At 44.2% G+C, this 20,006-nt stretch overlaps 1 protein-coding gene across 1 annotated transcript in view; it reads right to left on the reverse strand.

Moving 5' to 3' along the window:
- The window catches only part of SYNDIG1 (synapse differentiation inducing 1), a 52,817-nt gene that overhangs the window by 21,451 nt on the left and 11,360 nt on the right, over positions 1 to 20,006 (reverse strand). Inside the window, exon 3 of the mRNA XM_058020490.1 lies at positions 12,990 to 13,127. Coding sequence (XP_057876473.1) covers positions 12,990 to 13,127 — 138 coding nt within the window. The remainder of the gene's footprint in view (positions 1 to 12,989; positions 13,128 to 20,006) is intronic.

The raw sequence follows: 20,006 nt of genomic DNA on the forward strand, positions 1-20,006 counted from the left end.
TGTTGGGTTTTTTGTTGTTGTTGGTGGGTTTTTTGTTGTTTGTTTGTTTGTATGTTTGTTGTTTTTTTTCTCCTGTTGAAGGAGAAATGAATAGTGGGAGAAAAGAGGCTCCAGGTATTTGCTGCCAACACCTTTCTGCTCTTTCAAGAAATGAGCTGCCTTTCAAAGCAGCTCAAAGTCATGCCCACTCACCTGCCTCTATGCCTTGAAAGAATTTTCCTTTCTTAATGAAGTTGGCTTGGAGACACAGACAAGAAGTACTCACCAACCCCAAGGTCTGTAAATAAGATCATTGGGAAAAGACTGCAAATGCACCAGATATCAAAGTAGCCAGTAAACTAATTTAAGAAGGAGATTGATTGCTGCTGTGTGAAATTAAAAATTACTATGCTTTTTTTTCCCCACTGAAATTAGTCACAGAGGAGAGGCATGTTAATAAATCAGTTCTGGTGCGTAGCAAACAGGCATAAGGAAAAGTAATTAAAAGCTTGTAGAGATCTTCATTTGTGTCTATAAAAGTGGCAAAGCCATTCCTGGCTGCTCCTCTAAACCTTTTGCCCATCTCTGCCCAGGTGAAATGATCCTGCATTTCACCCTCTTTACCTCCAGAAAGCTTTTTCTGAGATCAAACCCATCTCACTGGACTGAGAGTGTTTTAGTCATCCTGAAGAGTGTGTGGAGAAGAATATAAATACTTCCTGCCTTTCCCATGCTTGGAGAGCATTCCTGATTTTTCTCCATCTCTTCTCCAGCCTTTTCCCCTGCTGTCCTCTGCAGCATTGAGGAGCCTTAGCTGCCCTTCAGACATTGAATTTAATGATCCTGGTAACTGTGCCACACAATAGAAGTGCAGGCAAAAGAAAGAGGGAAGAGTTGGCACAGTCAGAGATGCATTGTGCTGAATTTTACATCAGGACCAGAAGGGTTTTTATTATATGATTTTCTTCTTTACAGCTCCCAGCAGAGCAGCGAGTGCACAGATAGGCTGTAAACCCATCCAGTGCAGTCTGTATAAATCACAAATATAAAGCCATCTGATATTCCCTCGTGGTGATCCAGCACCCTCAGCCCTGCCAAAGCCAGGGGGGCCCATTATTGATGTTGGTAGCATGTCTCTGTTTGTAGAGATAAGAGAAGAATGAAGAGGGGGCACAGCTGGTGCAAGGGGCCAAAGGTACTGGGGATTCCCAATACAAGACCAATATATCCCAAATATAAGGAGATTTACTCAAGAAATTTAATGAGGTCATGACAAAATGGGTTTAAGACCTCAAGACCTTTACTCCTAGCTGGGATTTTGCACCAGAAATGAGATCCCTGCTCCTAACTGTGCCAAAATGCCCCTTCCACATACATCCTGACACTCAAGGAAGCAGATGCAATGCCTGTGAAAGATGCTGTTTGAAGATGTTTCTCTAGGGAAAAAAAAAGAAAAAAAACCCTGTTTTGTGAGCTAATGAGCAGCCCTGGCAGCTGAAATGATCAGTGGCACGTAATTTCATGTCAAGAGACATTTGCCTCCTGACAGCCATATTAATGGAGTCCAACTGGGTGCTGATGTGGTTATCCTTTGCTGGTAGGTATGGAGATATTTTCCACAGGCAGACAGGCTGCAAGCTACTGATCCCTCCTTGCTGGGGCTCAGAGGCAGCCAACTCTCCCAGAGATCCCTGCCACAGAAAGCTCATCAGGGAAGTCAGGGTGTCAGAACTCAGTGCATCCCTCCAGGTGTCCAGAGTTGCTGAGAACCCCATCAGGGGGCTCAGAGACCCTGGCATGCTGCCCAGAACACCTGGAGATTTGATTTTGACCCCTGGAGCAAGTTGCCAGCTTTGTATGAGGATGAGAGAGTCACACAGGTTTGGAAAGTGTAATAGTAATAAAAAAATAATCACAGGGTGAAAATGTGGATTTTAGGATTTTGGGTATGGGGGTAATGGGGACAAGATGGAGGAGTCAGGGTGTGTCCAGCCTTCCTTCTTCTTCTTCTTGTTCTCCATTTTCTGCAGTGATGTTGGCACTTTGGGATTGGTTTAGAGTAGAAGTGCACTGTCTAACACAGGTGATGGGCTTTGGGAATTAAGTGCAAATATGTTATACATAGTTTGTAGTATAAAAAGACAACACCACCTCGGGGGTGGTCAGAGTGCCTGTGGCTGCCCTGCAGAGCGGACCTTGGCTGAGCAGAAAGAAAATTTTATAGATAAGAATTAATAAACAACCTCAAGACTGAAAAGTGAAGAGTCCAGACTCATTCTTCAGTTGCGTGGGCCGAAGCAGAGACATCCAGAGCATCTTGGGGCAGCAATTATCAACAGCAACCCGAGATCAGGGGATCCATGTGGAGGGGGAGCAGCTGTCCCAGTCCCTTCTGCTCCAGAGGGAAGGATTAGCCCATGCCCTGAGCTGCTGAGGCCCCAGTGAGAGCATTCCTGGGAGCTGAGCAGGCAGATGCCATGGGAGATGGATTGGGTTTCCACGTGCAGCCCTGAGGACAACGATTTCCTGTGGGTTCTCACCATGTTAGAGAACACAGGTGCCATAAAACAAGATGAAAAAGGAGCTGTCCAGCAGTGTAGGTGATGGTGTTTGCTCATGCAGAGCTGCACTGCCAGCTCTGACAGAACACACAGGGTTTCCAGTCAGCAGAGACGTCACAACAGCAGTAATGAATGTGCAAGGAGGCAGAGAGGCAGGCTGGCTTGTGTGTGAGTGCAGCTCCTGAGCAGTCACTGGTGTGTGTCCCTCAGCCTTTTCCTAGTGGTTTCAGGGTCAGAGGATGCCAAGTTCTGTAAAAGAATGTGATAACAGACCCTTTCTCTTCCACCAGCTTTTGTTCTAAGGCCTGCCTTTCATGCTCTGAATTTCCAGCAGATCACCTCTTTTTCCAGCAGCTGTATTTGTTACCCTCCAACCTGATGTCCCTAGTCACAGATGTCACCCATCAGGGATGCTCTAGGTCTTTATTGTTCACAGTGACTCATGAAAGCCATTAGCTTTGAAAAGTAGCCCACTGAATGCAAAAGGAAATCAGCAAAACAGCACATGACAAAGCAGTTGTGAGAAGTGATGTAAGCCTTTACTTGGTGCTACGTGGCATTGAATTAATTCACATCCACTTCATGGGCTCTGCTTTCACACCAGGTGATGTACAAAAATGAGTAAAGAATCTTTTAGTATTCCCCATTCTTTAAGAGGACACTGTGTCTGTCTCTAACACAGTTTCCCCATTTACCATTCTGAATAAGAACACAGTGGTGACAGACAGATGGACAAGATGAACTTAAAAGTCCTTGCCATGTGCAGTGTCTATGATTTCATGAGTCATTTCAGTCAGAAAAAGAGGTAATGAAACATTTGAATGGGGCTAGAAAGACATGACATCATGGCTCTCTTTGCTCTCTTCGGAATTAGTAGTAAATTAAATTAACCTCAGCCATTTATCATTAACAAAAAACCCCTTTAATGTGCTTTCCAATAAATACATGCCCCTCTCTCTTAAATCAATTCACCAGAGAAAAGTGAGAGGCTTTCTCCTGCACATGCAAAGCAGAACAATGTGGTCCTTGAACCACTTATAGAACTTCCATCATGAAAAACAAATAACCAGCAGCTCCACCACAGCTACATCCAAACACCAACTAAAATACTTAACTGCAGCCTTTAGCAGCAGTTCTTGTTCTGGCTGCTTAACTGAGCATCCTTTCCATCTGGGCTGGCAGAAATGCCCTGGTGAGATTCCCTGGGCACAGCTGTTTATGCCTTTCAGAGCACTGCTGTGTCTGGCTGGGTTTAAAGTCAGGATTTTCCCTGAGACATCCTAACTCACAGTGACACAGTTTTACAGGATTCACCAAAGGGGCCTTGAGCTGCTTAAAGGACTCCCTATGATTTGGGAGGGTTACACAGGCAAGGTTCAAGCCCCCTCCCTGCAGGTCTCTCCTTTTTCCACTTTTGATTTTCTCCTCTATTTTCTCCTAAAAGAGACTACATGATGCTGCTATGCATGTGGTGAAAAGAATAAATAGAAAGCCACCTTGCCAGAATTTACAAGTGGTGGTATTTCTATATTTTACCATTGATCCTCAGGCTGCAACTTGCTAGGAAGAACAATCTTACTTGACACAATTAGGATCACAATATTTGAAGCTTTGGAACAAGGTTGATTGAGGAAAAATTGCTCAAGATTCAACAGAACAAAGTCAGATTTGGTAAAAATAAGAGACAATGCCCTTGAGATTTAAATATGGATTTTGACTGTGGGGGGTACTGAATGTGCTGGGAAACAAGAAATTTGTGCTCTCAACTAGAGAGCACACTAAAAAGAGCCACTAAATGTCACAGGACAGCATGGTCTGCACCACATTTAACAAAGTGAATCTTTCAAATATGTGTGACATCCTGAGGACACATCAGGAAAGGCCCAGGTGATGCTCAGGTCAGTCAAACTGAGGCTGGGTGAACACCTGAATCTTTAGCACAGATAATTTGGACAGTCTTGGGACCAGCACTTTGACAAGATCCCATGAGGTCACAGAAGTTCCTGCTTTTCAATGGCTTCTGTGTAAAACAGGGCTCCTAATTAATTGCTTAATTAGTTGCAGCCTGTAGAAACCTGCTCAGAACAAAGCCATCTGTGCAACAAGGTCAAGGAATGAGGACACTTTTGGAACAATGACTGAGTGTGGTGTCTTGAATTAAATTCAGAAATGTCAGGCTGGGACAGTTACTATTTAAATTAGTACCAAGTCCCACGTGTCTCTGGAGCAAATCCCACTTCCAGGGTTCTCACACCTGGGAGGATTGGAGTGCCATTATCAGCCCAAGGACCACTGCCAGCTTCTGCAGCACGTCCTTGTCAGAGCAAAGGGAAATGCTGGGAGAAGCCACTTGGTCTGGATCTGTGGAAAATGAATTCTCCACAATTCCTTCTGCAGATTGCTCATCAGATGAATGAGCCACAAAAAGTCCAAATGCAAGCCAGACAAGGCTCTCTGAACAAAACTGGGAAGAAAAATTGCCCTTCTTGCTCCCACCACCACATTTCTACCCCTCCTGGTGGAGACAGGAGTTGTAAGTAAAGATCCCTCATGGTGATACACCTCATAATTCTGGGACAGACAGAAACACCCACTGGCCACCATTGGGAATGGGGATTCCAGGTGATGTCTGGTTGGATTGCACCCTTTCTCCTGGATTTCATGATGGTAGCAGGATGAAGAAAGGGGTCAAGCATAGACTGCCAAGCCCATCTTTCCCAGAGGATGCTCTAAGACACCTTCTCTTGCCCCTGGTCTTGCCCATCCTCTTGGAGGAAGCTGAGTCCTCCTGCAAACACGTGTGGGCTGGCAAGATCACCCTGACTCTTCCACACCACTCAGAAATAATGCAAGAAATGGCAAGAATGCCGCATGTGGAAATGTCATTGATAACTTCTTGTTCATCACAACCCATAATGAGTCTATTTAATACCAAATTGGCATGGGGGAAGGTTTTCCAACATGAAAAAGCTGATGTTTTTCCCACCCCAAGCAGATAAAATTGCAAACTGGTTTTATTACCAAGAGTAATACTTTCATTGCCAACATGACAAAAAAGGTCTTGATAGGTATATTTGAATGTTTTAAATGCAAACTGCACAGATGCAGGTAGATCCTAGTCCATTTCTTTTTAGCTGGTTCTTGTAGCTTGTCCCAAAATAAATATATAAAAAAAACTTGATCTCTTTCCTACTGCTGGGAAGTCAGTCAATTCAATGAAGAATCACCATTGTCTGGGAGGCATCTTTGGGTGCCTAGCTCACTAGATTCAAATCTTCAGAGAGATACTCTGCAGCCTGTTTGAAAGAGATGTGTAGATTGAAATCAGAAGTGATCAATTTCCTCTGCTGTGCATTCAAACAAAGTAGTAATTCAGAAGCCTTCACCAAAAGAGATGCTGAGAGATAGCAAGCTGTATATTCAAGATTAGAATATAGCCCTGAGTCTCTGGTACATGATGTTAATCTTTGATAAGAATATTAAAAAACTCTGTGTATGTTGCAGACTGATAAAATATTAACCTCAAGCCTCGAAAACACCCTCATCCATTTACTGCTGCCTACATTGAACTTCAAGTGAGAGGGGCCTCTTTTCACTGGTCTTGTTTTTAAGAGGGTGCTGCCACAGCAAGAGATGAAAGAAAGGGCTGATAAACAGCACCCAAAGAACTGCTCTAGATGAGGGTGCTGCTCTCCTTGCCACAGCAGACTTCAAAGCAGATCATTCACCACCTTGCATGTGAAGACCTTCAGCACATCACAAAGCATTTTGGTCTTCCTTGACAATGGAAATGGGCATTGGGATGGCCAGAAGGAAGGGACCATGTTCCATTCCCAGGAATGGAAAAAGGTCTCTTTTTTTTTTTTTTTTTTTTTCTCAAGCCTCTTTCAGCAGGGCAGACAATGGGGGGTGCAAAATTATGTGCCCTGTTTCTGCCCTCAGACTGTGAACATGCTCCTTCTGTTTCCTCTCCTGAAATATAATTCTTCCTGGAAAATCTACCTTTGGAGATGGAAAAAAATGGAAGTATTTAGCTGAGATAAGTGAGGATTACTAACAAAAGCCCCAAATCCATTTCCATAATCCTGCTAACAGCATCCCTGCTCACTAAATTTATAAAAACTGCAAAATACTAAAACCCCACTGCCTAAGACTAAAAAGTTCCTTAAACTTAGAATTGACTAAAAGTCAGGGAGACTGAACACTGATCAACTCCTGTGGGATATTTATTGCCCTACTGTTCTGATGACTCCACCAGAGAGGCTTCTGAGTGAATTTGTGAATACTACAGGCACTTCCAGCTTAGTGGCAGCTGTGGACTAGAACAATCCTCACATTCTCATAAAACTGTGACATAACAAGTCAATTGCAAGGCAACAAAAAGTAACAGCAGGATGAAGAGGGTGCCCTATTGGCATCAGGATATTTTATACCCTTGCAGTATGACTATATTGACAAGTCTCTGGGGCTGTATCTGGCTTAGCAAAATGTGTGAGGCATAAATAACTGGCAAAGAAAAATTCATGTACAATACTTGCTATCTTGCAGGATGCTCTTGAAAATAAAAAAAAAAAGATCCCTCATCTCCTCAAATGCTTCAAGTTGGTCTCTCTCCTATCTCAAAACTTCCTTGTAATTAAACACCTGCATAATGAATTAAACTCTCCAGGGAATGTTATTTGCCAGCTACTTTTTCAATTATTTAAAATTAGCTTAAGGGCTAAAGCAATCAGGTCATTCATTAATTTAATTCCTTTTTGTAGCCGTACTCCGTGACTTGGAAATGAAACTACAAGATCAAAAGGACAAAGAGGAATGAAGAGGAAATTATACAAGACACTTACAAAGTTCCCTGGCCCATGACCTCAGCCAGGATGCACAGTCTCTGCTGGTCCGCAACACACTCTAAATGGCCATTTTCTTGTGCAGACAAACACTTCTCTGGAGACATCTTCCCAAAGGGAAGAGTTGGCAGGAGCAACGTCCCTGCACACGCAAAGCACTGGCTGGCAGCCAGCTCCCACTTGGACAGATGAGAACTGGAGATGCTGGGAATTCATCAGCCCCACTTCAGAGCAGCTCTCTTTGTCTGCAGAACTGCCTGGGGGAAGGAAGAGGGAAAGAGATCCTCTTCTACCCAATCCAGGGTGAAGCTTTCCTCTCTTCTCGCAAAGGACCAGAAGTTGCAAAAAACTTCTTGAATGCATTAAGCCACACCACAAGCTTTTTGCAGAGGCAAAGGATGTCACCCAAATGTCCCATGTCACCAGGGCCAGGGTCATCTATTTCTGAGCTGCTTTTCCAAGCACAGGAAAGCCAGCACTCTCTGATGGTGACGTGTACCTGGCTCCTTCAGCAGGCAGCTTCTCTCTGTGTTGTGGCTGGGAAGAGAAGCCTTGCTATTTTATTCCCCTCTGCCTGGCAGATCTGTCACAGATTTGTGATGGGAGTAAGGGGAGGAGTGTCACAGCAGCCAGCTGTGACCTTCTGAAAGAAGCCCATGGCCTGGTAGCCTCCCAGGGCCAGGGCTCTCATGTGAGTGCAGTGGCCACACCATCAGCACTGTGCCATCTCAGCAAGACAGCAGCACTGAGCTCCTCTAGGACAACTAGAGGAGTTCCTTTGCAGTTCCTTGTGAGGAAGAACTAATTTTAAACTATTTTCACTCATTCCTAGCACAAAAGGATTTAATTGTTTTACACATCACCTTTTGCAGCAGCAAAACTGCAACAGTTCAGAAGGGTAAGAGGGCATCTGGGTGTGCCTGTACTCACATGCAGAGAGCTGGAGAAAGAACTCAGGGATTTGCTTTCTGAGTGAACAGCACAGAGAGCTCAAACCTTTGTGTGGCAGCCAGCAGAGACTGGGCTGGGCAGCGCCAGAGTACACCCAATGCCATTTACCCAATCTCTGTGCTCAAAGCAACAGCCCTGCTTAAGCAAAAGAATTGTGAGACTTGGTATCTGGTCCAGGACAGCAAAACAAAGGCCTTTTATTTCCATTAAAGCTCATCATCTTTAGACAGCTCTTTTGTTCAAGCATTACTTGGACCAAGAAATAATGCAGTGTGGAAAAATCTCTTGAAAATGCAAAAGCCTCCTGCCTGCTTTGCTAGCATTGCTTCAGCAATGCTGACCAGCATATCCTGCAAGTATAGATCTTGGCCTGTCACTGCCAAGGAAAGAAAAATACCACATTTTTTGTTCTTCTTTTGCCTTTTCTTCTTTGATATAAGAGGTTGCCACATCCCCTGTACAAACACACGCTCCTGGCTGTGTGTCAAGCTCTTTATAATAGACCATATTCATTTTTTTATGGAGTAAAGTGGGACAGATAAGAAACAAAGCAGGGTGGATGGATAAGAGCAGGGCATCACCAGCCAGGCTGGTGGAGTGTGGCACATCATTCTGCTGTTCTGTCTCATTGTTTTCCCTGTTGATGCAGGGAGTATGAGCCACCTTTCTAAGGAACAAACAGCAGATAGCACCTGGCTGTTATTTCTCTGTCCTCTTCTTTTGAAGTTGGATGTCAAAACCCTATGCCAGAAAAGCAAGGACCATGAAATCCATGTGTGCTGAGCACTGAAACTCTGGAAAAAGCTAGAATTCATATTATTTTCTACCTTCCAGTGGAAACATGAACATTCTTTCCTTCTCCCCAGTGACTACTGAAATATGTCAAAATACAGATATTTTCCTAAAGCCCTTGTCTCTGAAGAGTGGATGAAAAGTAACCAAATATTTCAGAAGTTATCATGAAGAAAGACAAGCTATTCTTTTTTTTCTGCTCACATAGACTTTGTTTCCCTGTGAAAACTGTAGAAAATCCTTTACCCAGTGAGACAAGGAGAGCAAATAATTACAAAGCTTTGCATCCCTGCATGCCCCTGCCAGGGAGGTAATTACAGCAGGGAGCCAGAGCAACACACAGGCAGGGATTGCTCCCCTGTGCTCCCAGGGCACTCTGCTGCCAGGGAGGAGGGAGGGAGGGTGGGGTGGATATTTGAGAACCTTGAGCACATGGAGAAGTGTGCAGAGGGGTTTTTTCCAGGTGTGTGTCCAGGTCAGAGTTGGGTGGAGGTGTTGTGCACGCTCGTGTTTCTGCCTGCAAGGGAGCAGGCACAAAGTGAAGCTCATTCACAGCATCAAAGGCTCAGCTCTCTCATAATGAATCTCTGTTTACAGTAGGGAGGGAAATGTGTGACATGGTATTGCTCTCGTTCCTAAAAATAAAAGCAGGGGGGAAAAGAGGATTCATGCAAAAAAGACCTTTCAAGATTGTTACCACCACCCCCCAGCCCAAGCAGAAAGCCTGACAGCCCCTGAGAAATCATCTGACAAGTTCAATGGTAAACTTGACATGACAAAAAAGATATATTTTTAAAGTTCTTTCTTTGATTTATGAGGCTTCACACTTACCTACAATCTACAAAGCTAAAAATATCTTTGGAAATAAAAACTGAGGAACCCTCAAGACTCCAGAGGGTGGTGATTTATGAAAAAATAAACATAATGAGATGGGTTTTTGATCACACACTGCTTGTGGGGAAGAAGTTTTGGTGAAAGACATAATTTACTTTCCTCTTTCCAAAGGTTTCCTTGCAAAATGCACAAAAACTCCTTTGATTGAGCTCTTCAGCTATTGACTAATGAGGCAATCCAAACAATGGCACGCCTAAAAACTCACAAGCCTCATTGTGGAGAAGCAGATGTGAGAGAAGACAGGACACCTGCCTGAGAGTGGAGCAGAGAGGAGCACAGGACTGGGCAGCTACAGGAGGTGGGAACAGACTCTTGTGGAAAGGAAAACACAAATAAAACCAGAAGGAAATAACTGGACAAGTGGGCAGCACAGTGATGGCCTCAAAGCTCTTTGTTTTTCTGAGGGAAGATGTGAAAAGCAGCAAGTCTCAGCTTTGCTTGGGATAAGATCACCAGGTGACATCCTGCTTGGAAAAGTGGATATCCCAATGGGGAAAAAAAACATGTTGAGCTTTCATAAATTGCATTTCTGAATCCACTGCTCCTCCCTGCTGGCTCACCTGTGGATGCACACCTTCATTGCCACCACAGAGGCAGACCCTGCACAGCTGCACCCCTCAATACAGAGGCTCTGCAAGAAGCCCCAGGTCAGCAGCACACTGGCAAGAGCCTTGGTGGAGACAATAAATCCTACACAGAGAGCAGAAACACCACCTGCAGGAGCAACCTGGCTTTCATGGAGCACAAACCCCCCAAAATTCAATCATTCTGTTGGTGAGGAGCACCTCTGCTCTCTTACAGCATCCAACCTTGTGTCATTGTTTTGCAGTGTGACACAGGTGTAAACATCATAAATGTGCTGGCAGGTGATGCAAGAATAAACAGAGCACCTATGCCTGTGGAATGAGCTGTACTGCAGATACACCTGCTGCAAACAGAGGCTTCATCTCCAAATGAACAGATTTTTAAAACAAAATTCACTGCCAGTGCAGTATACTGCATCAAAAAAGCCATCCCCCATCTCTGAGTTTCCTACGTGCTATGATTTATTCCCAGATGGCCTTTTTGCTACAACTGCTCAGGAAACTTTGGGAAACGCAGAATTTTCAGAAGCTCAAGCAACTGCAGAAAAAGAGGTTTGATCATGAGTAGCAGGAGTTGATCTTTAGCTATACCTCTGGCTTGTGATAAAGAAGGGGGAAAGCTGGACTATTCTTTTGAATTAACAAGTGATCTGAAATGTTATGAAGGAGTTTAAGTTGAATGAGCTATATAAACATAAATCACATATATGGTTTATGTGTCCAAGTATGAGTTGATATCACTGTCAGTACCAGCTTAGCAAGGTGCAGGGTTTTGGTGGTTTGTACCAACTATCTCAGCAAGCTCTCAGCCACAGGAGGTTTGGACTTAAAAATGGTTTCATTTTTCCCCCAGAAAATGCCAGTTTGTTGGATGTGGGGTTCTGCAGAAGACTCACTTTTTCCATGTGTTTTCCCAGGACTGTGATGGACCTGCTGAGTGGGAAGGCAGGGAGAGAAAGGAGCTCCCTGGGAGCTTGGGGAGAGGACAGAGAGATGTGATTTTGCTGGACTGGAACAAACTGGACCATTTTTCTACAAGAGATTTAAAAAAATGCATTTAGGCAGCCACATTCAGCTGTTCTTCATCATTTTACTAAACCAAAAAGCACCCAAGTTTTGGTTTTCAGATGCCAAAATCCTTCAGCATAGTACCAGCATTTTTCCCTGTATTCATGCTTTTCCCACCTTCTGTATTCTCCCATGGAAGACAGAGGTTCCTACGGACTCATGCTGGCTCCTGGGATCCATTCACAGCTGGATGCCCTGGCCTTTGCACACTGGTTCTCAGCACACTTAGCTCCTCAGTCATATTGCTTTTTAGTATTAATCACATTGGGGGGTTTTGTATTTATTGGATCATGCTGTGCTTTCTTTGCTCAGATAAAACTATCTCACAAACAATCAAAACTCAAACAATCAAAACTTATTATTTTCCACAGGACAAACACTAATTGTCTCAGAGGCTTCTCTGAGCAAAGACAGACTGTTCATTTGAAGTAAAAAAAAAAAACATAGTTCTCTATCTCTTTTTGAGGTTTTTTGTTTTGATTTTGAAGAGTAGGATTCTTCAGATCTGAAGAGCCTTCTCTGGTCTGACAAATCAGCAGGGCTGGTAGATGTTTAGTGCAGGCAGATTAGAAAGACAGCTGAGAGGGTGAATGTGAAGGGTGCTGTGGAGCAGAGACTGTAGTTTGCAATAGGCACTAGAGAGAAATATAATCAAATGTTTCCTCGCAGTTGCTGATGAGGCTGCCAGTGTGACTCCTTCTCTGTCACCTCACATTATCTGCCCTGCTGGGAAACTCAGTAATTACACTGCAGACACTTATGGAGACATACTTGTCGAAACAAATGATGGGCACGAGGTGATTGCGAGTTAAGAAATGTTAAGACTGCCTCGTGAAGAAAACAAACCAAAACACAGTCACTTCTTTGGTAAAAAAAAAAAAAATAATTAGCATATTAAAATTTGAAAGGAAGAACTGACTGAGCAATTTTTTTCTGTTGGGAAAGGAAATGGTTTCTGGAAAGCAAATTCACATCTGCAGAACAGAAATTATTTTTATAATCTTGGAAGGTTATTCTAGCTTATCAGCTTGGGACAAATAGATCTGTTTTCCCAATGGGAAAGCCAAGTGTTTGAGCTATCAAGGGTGTTTTCTGTTCAAAAGCCAAGTCCACAGAGGATTCTTAGCTGGACATGTAACCTGACATGGACCCGACCAACTAAAAGCTAAAATAATTTGTAGACACCTCCCTCAGCAAAGTATCTCAAAAGGCAGCTACCACTACCACAGACACACGTCCAGGTGGGGAAGATGCCACCCCTTGAACCACCTTCCACTGCCCTAGAGAATGTCTGGCAGGAGATGGTTTAACTTTACCTCATGGGACAGGTAAAAGGCAGCAATTCCCAGTGGCCAGAAGCAGCAGAGCATGGAGAACACAGTGAGGCCAAGATGATCCCTTGGTGGCATCATCAGGAAGTTGTCTTCGCTCTCAGTGTCACTCGAGTAATCGCTCTGCAGAGGCAAAAGAGAGAAACACAGATGGGCTGGTTAATGACATTATTGCTCTTCCTCTGCCATCAGCCAGTTCCCTCATCATTTGACCATTTCTCCTCCTCTTCCTCACCCACTGTGTCACAGATTTTATCACTGTTGCATGATCTTGAAAGCAAGAAAAGACAAATGTAAAGATATCACTGCAGGCAGCTGAAAAGGAAGCCCATTAAAGGAAGGGGCTCTCTAGTCAGATGAACCAGGGTGAATATTTCCTTTTAAAAATAAAGGAGGAGAGAGAGAGGGAGAAAATCCACAGTATTGCTGAAACCATTCCTTGAAATTGTGCACTCACCTGAACAGGGGAGATACAAAATCAAAAAATGCTTTTGATTTTTCAGGTTTTTGATTTTCAGGTTTTTGTGTTCTGGCACAGTATCTGTGGAGGCCACCTTTCTGAAATTTCAAATTGCCTTTTCTTTCACATAAAGATGAAATGGGGAAGAGATTTCACAGGTAACTTTGGCCATGTGCTCAATCACAAAATTATCAGTTATGCTGCTTCCCAAAGGCCAAGTTGACTCACCAATGAGTTACCAAGGGTGAGAGAATAATTCTAATCATAAAGTCCAGACCATGCAGACCAACTGTGAACCAGAAGGATGAAAAAAATGTTTAAAAATCCAGAAAGAAATCAACAGCAAAAGGTACCTCAACTCTTCCAATTAAACACTCCTTTCCCCAAGCAAACCTTCCTTCCCAACATTCTCTCTTACAACAGGACACCGCATCCTGAGCTTACCAAGAATCTCCTCCATTCAGAGCTCCCCCTGACATTGGGATTATTGATAATTTGGCTACCTAGCTCTCTGTCTTCACTTATTCCCTAATCTGCAAGGGCTGCACCCTAACACTGAAGAAGCTTGATATTAGTCTTGTTGAGAAGTCAGAATTATATTTGTCAGTTAGGGTTCCCTTCCCTTCCCTTCCCTTCCCTTCCCTTCCCTTCCCTTCCCTTCCCTTCCCTTCCCTTCCCTTCCCTTCCCTTCCCTTCCCTTCCCTTCCCTTCCCTTCCCTTCCCTTCCCTTCCCTTCCCTTCCCTTCCCTTCCCTTCCCTTCCCTTCCCTTCCCTTCCCTTCCCTGGCACCATTTCCTGAGTTTGTTGCAGAAATCAGGCATTGGAAGGCAGAATGCCACAGAAAACATCTACACAGGAAGGAACAAAGAAGGGAAGCCAACTCCATTTGTAAGGTGCATTTAAGATGCAGCTTCATCACAGTCTGTAAGTGATGAAGCAGATATAAGCCTGAGCAGATAATTTCTGATCAGAGGCAGCTCTTTCATTCTGTAGAAAAGCTGAAGTGACTGAAAGAAGAATAGAGGAAAGCAGACACAAGGTGCAGATTTTTTAACAGAGATGGTGATGAACCCTTTTCTGCAGTTGTAATGGATTTTCTATTAAAAAAAAAAAAAAAAAAACAAAAAAACTTTTCTTAAATCAAGGCTGGCTACCCCTAAAAGCTATGAGCTTTACCTCAACTGAGACATTACAATTGCTCTGCAGACAGCCTGCCAAGCACACTGGAGATGTCAGACAACAGGGTCTGCTCTGAGCTACAGCTGCCAGCAGCCTCTGATGGATATTCAGGAAGCAGCCCTTTTACTCTTTTCCTTCAAAGCAACCAATTCAGCAACATGCACACACTGCATACAAAACTAATTCCTTGTGTGGCCCTGTGGGATCTGCCTTCAAATCCAGATGGTCCAGTGGTCTGGTTTGACAAAGACCAACACAACACTGCTCCAAGTTAATATGTGCTCTGCTTCCCTCCACACAATGCCTGCTCCAGTAATGTAGTTAAGCAGGATGGCCTGTTCTGACCAGCACTCTGCATCCTTCTGCTCTCCTGCAAGTGTTCTGAGCTCACCTCCATGCAGCAGATGCTGAAGGCAGCAGCTGGATGGAGGCTCTTCTGTCAAAGGCTGTAGTTTGTCATGCTCTGCCTCCACACACTCACTCATCCCTGAGCAGCAGGGGGATGATTATTTATTATCTTTATTTATTATTTACTATAGCAATTATCTTGCTGATAACTTCTTAAGAGGTGATGTCTCTAAAGCCTGCTATTTATTTAATTATGCCTATTTATTTCTCTATACAGCTTTGAGTTTTGCTGTTGATTGCCTTTCAGTTTTAAAGGCATTTAAAGGAGCCACAATCCCCTAACCTGACCTGCTGCAGCTCCTCTTGTTTCCCCAACTCCCAGTATAAAAATTGCCCTGTCAGTCAGGCAGCCAGCCTTGCAGAATGGGTTCACAGAGGTTTCTCCTTGCTTGGAAAACTTTTCCCATGTAACTTGGCAACACCAAAACTCAACAGGCAAAACCCCTCTGGATGTAGTTGCCCAGGCCTATTCTTCCTCCTTGATCCCTGGACTTTGATCACCTCCCTTGTGATGTTTTCTGGACCCCCACAGCCAGGCTGCTCCTCAGGATCTGGCATCCAGCACGTTGCCACTGGAAGGGGATCACTGCAGACAGCAATGAACAACCTGCACTAAAACAAGCTGGGGCAAGTGCTGTGACCCTTCATGATTGTCCCCTTTTTGCTTCTCAGCTGACACAGCAGTCCTCAAAGACGTGTGCCAAATATCCACCCTCTGCAAATGACAGCAAGCAGCTCATCCAGGGCTCCTGCCACTCACATCCCAGGCTGCATCCCAGAGACATCCCTGCAGAGCTTCAGCCTGGAAACTCAGTGAAGTGATGATGGGAAAGGGAATTGCTACCATTAACAAGATTCATAGGAGGGCACTTGGGCACTGCTGAAGGTGACTTCCCAGCCGTGCTCCCCTCATCTGGAGCTGGTTAATAGAGGTTAATATCCCTTGGCAGGGCTCAGTATCTCCAGACTTGAGTGGCTTCTCCTTCACAGGAGAAAAATAAGTCAAATGCAAAGTGTAATCACTCTTGGAACCTATTAACAAAGTGCCTTTGAAGGGGCTCAGAGATATAAAGTGTGTCCTGTGGGTAGGATGAGTCAGTGCTGTGACTGCATACCTGAGTGCCACTCCTCTTAGGAGCTCATGCCAGGGCACCACACCTCTGACAGCACACCTGTGCTCTTCTGAGCATATGCCATGGGACAAAACCACTGAAAATTACATTCCCATAATCTCAACACAGCCCTAGATGAGCTTGGGCAAGGTTTTTATGGCACTGTTTTCCTCCATTGCCCAGGTGCAGAACAGGAAAAATGCTGTACACCCAGTTCAGAGGAGAGCTGTGACAGCCAGTGAACTCATCAGTAAAACCAGGCTGCAAGGGCCTGTCTTTGGGTTGCAGAGCTCTCTGAAAAGGGAACTCTGCCATGCACAGCCCCCGAAGAGTGCTCATACATGCCTTCTGGATGCCTACAGCCAAGGGAGGCTGACGACACAGCCCAGTGCAGGAACACAGGCTGGAAGCATTGACAGAAAGCATGTGTGATTTCATGGGGCTTGATGGGCATCAATTTCCTCAGGATCTTCTCTTCATGTTGCAAAAAAATGTCTCAGGAAATGCTTGGGAATGGTAAGAAGAGTGGTTGGATGGAACAGGATCCAAATTCTATCTCTACAATTTCATGCTCAGGATGAGTTTTCACCACAGAATCCAGCAACTTCTAGTGGGAAAAAAAAGAAGAAATGTATACCTTGAAAGCACTGCATTTCTTTTCTTCTTTCAATCCCAGAACATTCTATTTAATTTGCTTTTAGAGATTGTTTCAGACATTGCTGGGAAAAAGTAAGAGGTTTTTAAGAGACAGCTCCAAGGTATTCTTTGATGCGATGTAGATGAATAATTTAATTTGCTGCCATGAATAGCTTGGGTTTCTCTAAATAAGCAATCTACCTAGTGGCTAGGAGGGAAACTAGCAGGAGTATAATATGACAAATGCTATTTTTGGATAAAAGATGGCACATGAACTCTAACAGGAGGGTATTTCATCTTGTAACTCATTTCATATTTCACAGCCGCCACATTTGACAAGTTGTCTGTCTATTAGTTGCGGCGTAAAGAACTCATAAGATATTTATAAATTTTACAGAGATACCTAAATAGGGAATCATTTGATTTCAGGGATGGGCATGGAAAAGAGAAGTTTAAATCCCTGACAGAATGTGCAGCCTTCTGTTTTCATGCCTGGAAATTGCTGGAGCAGAGCGGGGCTCTATATGCTAATGAGAGCTGTTTCTGAGATGTTTTTCCCTTCAGACAATTACAATTTTCTTAGGCAGACTGAACAACACTCCATCGGGACCTGAGAAGCACTGCTAGTAAAAAATCCCTACTAATAAGTTGTGAAATGTTACTGCAAGGTACAACGCATGATCAGGATGTCTCCTGCTCCTCTGCCTCATGTCTCATGTTCTTCAGAGTGCCTGGGCTTGGGAAGGCAAGAAGGTGTCTCCTTCCCAGCAACTTGTCCAAGACATGCTGAGCTGGATAGACCCATCCTGAGGATGGCTGACAGCTAACAGAGAAGCAAACCCTGCACCTTGGCTTGGTCAATTCTTCAAACCAAAACCAAATTTACCAAAATGGCTGTGCTTTTTGACCAGAACCTTTCTCTACTGCAAAGTTTTCTGCCAGAGAAGAGCAACCTTTCTGGTTATCAAGAGCCCAACTCTTTTCAAATAGGCAATCATGTTAGAAGCAGTCTGACCTGCAATAAAATTATTTTCTGCATGTATCCCTCCTGAGAATCTTGCATTGAGGTGGGGGGGGGGGGGGGGGGGACACTACAAATGCAGGAGATTGATTTTTTGGCATTTCTATAAAATTTAATATCCATCCTCAAAAACCCTAGGCAGGAACTCTGGTATAAAACAGGCAGTGCCAGGGAGACATGGAGAAACAATGACTCACAAGCCCATGGCTGGTGTGTCTTCCAGAAGGCATTTTACAGAGATGTTCAAGCTGGGACTCCCCTGACAGGTGGAGAACAGGAGGTAGCCCTCAGTTTTCAAGAGAAAAGAGCTCTTCTGCACAAAGCTGCCCTCTTTGCCAATGTTTCCAAAAAGGGGCTAGTTTATAGAGTTTTCTCCCAGAAAGAAGTGCCAAAGCAGACATGAGTCTTGGTCTGCTGTGACGCTCTTCAGCTTCCATGCCTTGATGAGCTGTGGCTTGACAATCAACATGACAAGATACACAACAATATCCTGTGCCACTCTCAGTGCAGACTCAAACCCTTTAGGACTCTCACAAGGGGGAAGAAAAATTTGCATCTCTGTTGTGTCACTCTCTTCCTCCTAACTTCTGCTCCCAGTCCTGCTGCTCACTCTCTCCCATCCCATATATTAGTACCCTAAAAAAGCGTTTGCTTCTTGTCAGTGACTGGCAGGAAAAAAATTCTTTCTATACTGACACACTTGTGCTGTGTGATTCGGGTGCTGGTTTTGTGTAGCTAACCATCTGGCATGGTTCATCACCTTACTCAGTGACTGTTTGTCCTTAAGTAGTGCTCTTCCATTCCCAGAGTCTCCACACATGAATTTAGGTCTCTAATGAAGCTATGCTTTGGCCAAGCCCAGGAGGATCTCATGCATCTGGCCACATAGACACAGCCCCTGTGAACCAGAAGACCACAACACAGCAGACATGTTTTTTCTGGTCTGGTGCTGTCAAATTCCTCTCTCCTCTCCTGCATGACCAGCTGCATCTGCAGAATTTGGACCTTTCTAGAATGGAAGCTACTTGCCCTGCTGAGCTACTTCTGCTGCAAATAGCTGCTCAGCAGGTTGGTCCTTTGGGATCAGGGAAAAGTTCATGTAAGAGTGTGAAAATCTCAGTGCAGCAATGGAGACAGACCCTGGCATCAAAGCAGAGGCTTCTAGAAAAGCAAGTGTTTCCAGCTAAACATGTCCTTATCCACACCATGCCTGGATTTCTCCTCTCCTATTTCTAGTGAAGGAGAATTTTTGATGGAGACGACAACCCATGGGGTGGTGTGTACTTTGTGAATGTCTTATTCTGAGCACTTTGTCAGCACCTTTACACAAAGGTCAAGATGGTTGTGCACACACCTGTGTTTGTTAGCACAGTGTCACCCCAAAGGGTCAAATGAGACAGGGAATCTGTGATTCCAGATGCTCTATTCTCATTCAAGAACTGCCACATTTCATCTCAGGTGGTCTGTTTCCAGAGAAACAGGTCAGAAAGAAGAAGGAGCCAGGGAAAAGGATGCACACGCTGTCAGAGCATGTTACCAAAATTTACTGTCTCATTTCTCCCCTGAAGATCAGGGGAGGATGAAGTTCTACAGCTGGTTTCTAAGACACAAAGCTCTCTGTGAAAAGCTGATCAAGTTCCTCCAGTACCACTTTGAAGAGGTTTTTTCCTTATGCTGCTCATTTTCCCAGCCTTTTTTTATCTCATTCTCCAAAAGTTGACTCAAGAATGTCTTCTTGACTTGAATTGATGAGAGTGAGATTTTTTTTTGCTCCCTGAATATCAGGCCAGATGTGTCAATAACACCATGTGTGCTGCAGTCACTTGTGTCACTACTTCATGAGAGAAACTGGGGCAAAAAGACAGCAACCACGAATTTTGTTTTGATTAAGGAAATTATACTTCCCACAGTCAATTCTGAAATTCTGTGGAAGGGTGTGATTTGAGCTAATATTCTCACATGCTTCAGAGAGAAGCTTTCTGTCTCCCTGTGGAGGCATTGAATACTGCATTAATGGCACGCACTGCGAAAAACACTTCCCTCTTCCCACCTTATCAATACAGAGAGAAAAGAGAATAAAAGGGAAGTCAGGCTCTTGCTGGATTTCCCCTGTGCTGATCACAGGGTGAGATATTGGTATTACAGGAGGCAAAAATAGACATTTTAGGGCTTGTTAGATCTTGGTC

The sequence above is a fragment of the Melospiza georgiana genome, chromosome 3 (genome assembly GCF_028018845.1).
Source record: "Melospiza georgiana isolate bMelGeo1 chromosome 3, bMelGeo1.pri, whole genome shotgun sequence".
NCBI lineage: Eukaryota > Metazoa > Chordata > Aves > Passeriformes > Passerellidae > Melospiza > Melospiza georgiana.